The 1940-nt window shown below is 44.1% G+C and overlaps 1 protein-coding gene across 2 annotated transcripts in view; it reads right to left on the bottom strand.

The window, feature by feature from the left end:
- Positions 1-1940, bottom strand: part of ARHGAP35 (Rho GTPase activating protein 35) — a 146342-nt gene that overhangs the window by 77929 nt on the left and 66473 nt on the right. The window contains exon 3 of one of the 2 annotated variants that reach the window (XM_012653408.1): positions 1404-1548. The exons of the other annotated variant lie outside the window; for it this stretch is intronic. Within the exon in view, the coding sequence (XP_012508862.1) occupies positions 1404-1548 (145 nt within the window). The remainder of the gene's footprint in view (positions 1-1403; positions 1549-1940) is intronic. 2 annotated transcript variants of the gene reach the window in all.

The following is a 1940-nucleotide window of genomic DNA, read 5'->3' as shown; positions in this document are numbered from 1 at the left end:
CTCAAAAAAAAAAAAAAAAGTTCAGGAAAAAAAAGGGCTCCCCACCTCCCCCCATGAAAATCTCTCTGAAGGCTAGGGTCAACATCGAGAGCCTTCAAGCACTCAGATTTGCTTCCTATAGACTTCCTTGTCCAAGAGAGAGGCGCCAGGAAGAAAGTGATATAAAAACAGTGTCAAAAAGATGGACACAGCGGGGTGAGGGTCTGCAGAAGGTAGAGCTGGCTGAAGCCCTGCCCACCCACCTTCCCCGCCAAAAACAAACAAATAAACAACAAAGACAGACACAGAAACAGCTTTGGGTACAGAATGAACTAAACAAAGCGGCAGATCTGCTATGATTATGCAGAGTGGCAGAGTGTTTACTGAGATTCAACCCTGGGCTACCACTGAGAAAACCCTGGAAATAACTACAAAGTCTTTGGCGGGCTTCAGTTTAAAAGCTATCTTCCCTGACTTGCAATATCCTAAGTAAATATTAACATTGTCAATCAGTTTCACAGGATGATGTGGAAATTAGCAGCAGAGCCTGGTAGGCTGTACCACACAGTATCATATCATTACAGATAACACCGGAATCAGAAGAACACACAGAAAGGCTATAAATCCCTACCGTGGTTTCAAATCGGTTTCAAGCTCAACTATTAATACTCGAGAATCCACATTAGCATGTGACTGCTACACCACCATCTCAAAGATCACCAGCTTTGAAAGTAGCCAGGAGCAAATGGAGAGAAAGAACCGCATGAAACTGGAAGGCCAGAGAGACACATGGGAGCTCTAATTGAATGAACAAATGGTCTTAACACAAGTAAAACTTTGTTATTTCAAGCACAATGCAGAAAATTTTCCAAGACAGTTTGTCTTTGTGATAACACCCAGTTGTCAGTGGAGCCGAGATTCAGCTGCGTAGCCAGAAGATATCCCAGGCGTCCCAACTGTTTTTTACCTCAGAAAACAACCCTGTTACTACGTGAGTCTCAGGTACACCAGAATGTACTGTGTATCCAGTACAGTGCCACGGACACGATCCTACATAAAACCCTCAAGGAGCTGACAGCTCCGGAAGGAACACAGACAGGCGACTGACGGCGCACCGCATGCTACGGTGGGTGCAGAGACAGCACAGAGCGAGTTCCTAACCAGCCACAACGGCGGCCCTGAGGACAGAACTGCCCCCACAGAAGCCTCGGTCTAATAAATGCCGCACAGAGCCTTGAAACTGCACAAACATGGAGAATCCATAAACCTGACAGCTGTCAGGATGGCTCAGCTCCTTCTCTGAGAGCATTTCACACTCAACAACAACTGATTCCAGAATCTAAGATGGCTTAGAAAACCGATGGTTCCAGAAAACATCCTGTAGACAGTGAAAGGTATAAACTGTTATGAGGTAACACTCTTACCTGTGGCTTCAATGTACTCAATGCATCTTTCAATAAAAATGGGGATCGGCTTCTCTGGAGTCACGACAGTTGTTAAGGGCACCCCAAAATAATTACTCTCCCAGGTTGCCTTTGTGATGGATGGCCGGGGTTTGGGCTTTGGTTTCTGTCCAGGAAAGAGAGAAGAAAGCACAAAAACAAATTGAGTATGAACATGCAACTCAAACATCAGTAAGGCTTCCAGAGAACTCACAGTGGTGTGAAAACTGCTGCAATGATTTCCAGCAGGATAGAGACCCACTTATTCACGCCCGCAAATATCACACACGATGCCAGAAAGTTGCTACATAGTCACGCCGTGAGTGTGAGACTGTATTATTAGAACAAAGATGTTTGTAAGAAGCAGGCCATGTTTATTTAATAAAATAGCAATAAGATGATTATCCACATCCTTTACCCGTGATGCACTGGGATAAACAGGAAGTTTTCCAAACACTACACATGGATAATAGATGTTATATACTCAAAGATGGCTAAAATCTTTAAAAAGGTGAAATA

The sequence above is a fragment of the Propithecus coquereli genome, unplaced genomic scaffold, assembly GCF_000956105.1.
Source record: "Propithecus coquereli isolate 6110/MARCELLA unplaced genomic scaffold, Pcoq_1.0 Scaffold42, whole genome shotgun sequence".
Lineage (NCBI taxonomy): Eukaryota > Metazoa > Chordata > Mammalia > Primates > Indriidae > Propithecus > Propithecus coquereli.
Note: the sequence above shows the minus strand (reverse complement) of the source record. Positions and strands in the feature narration are given on the sequence as shown.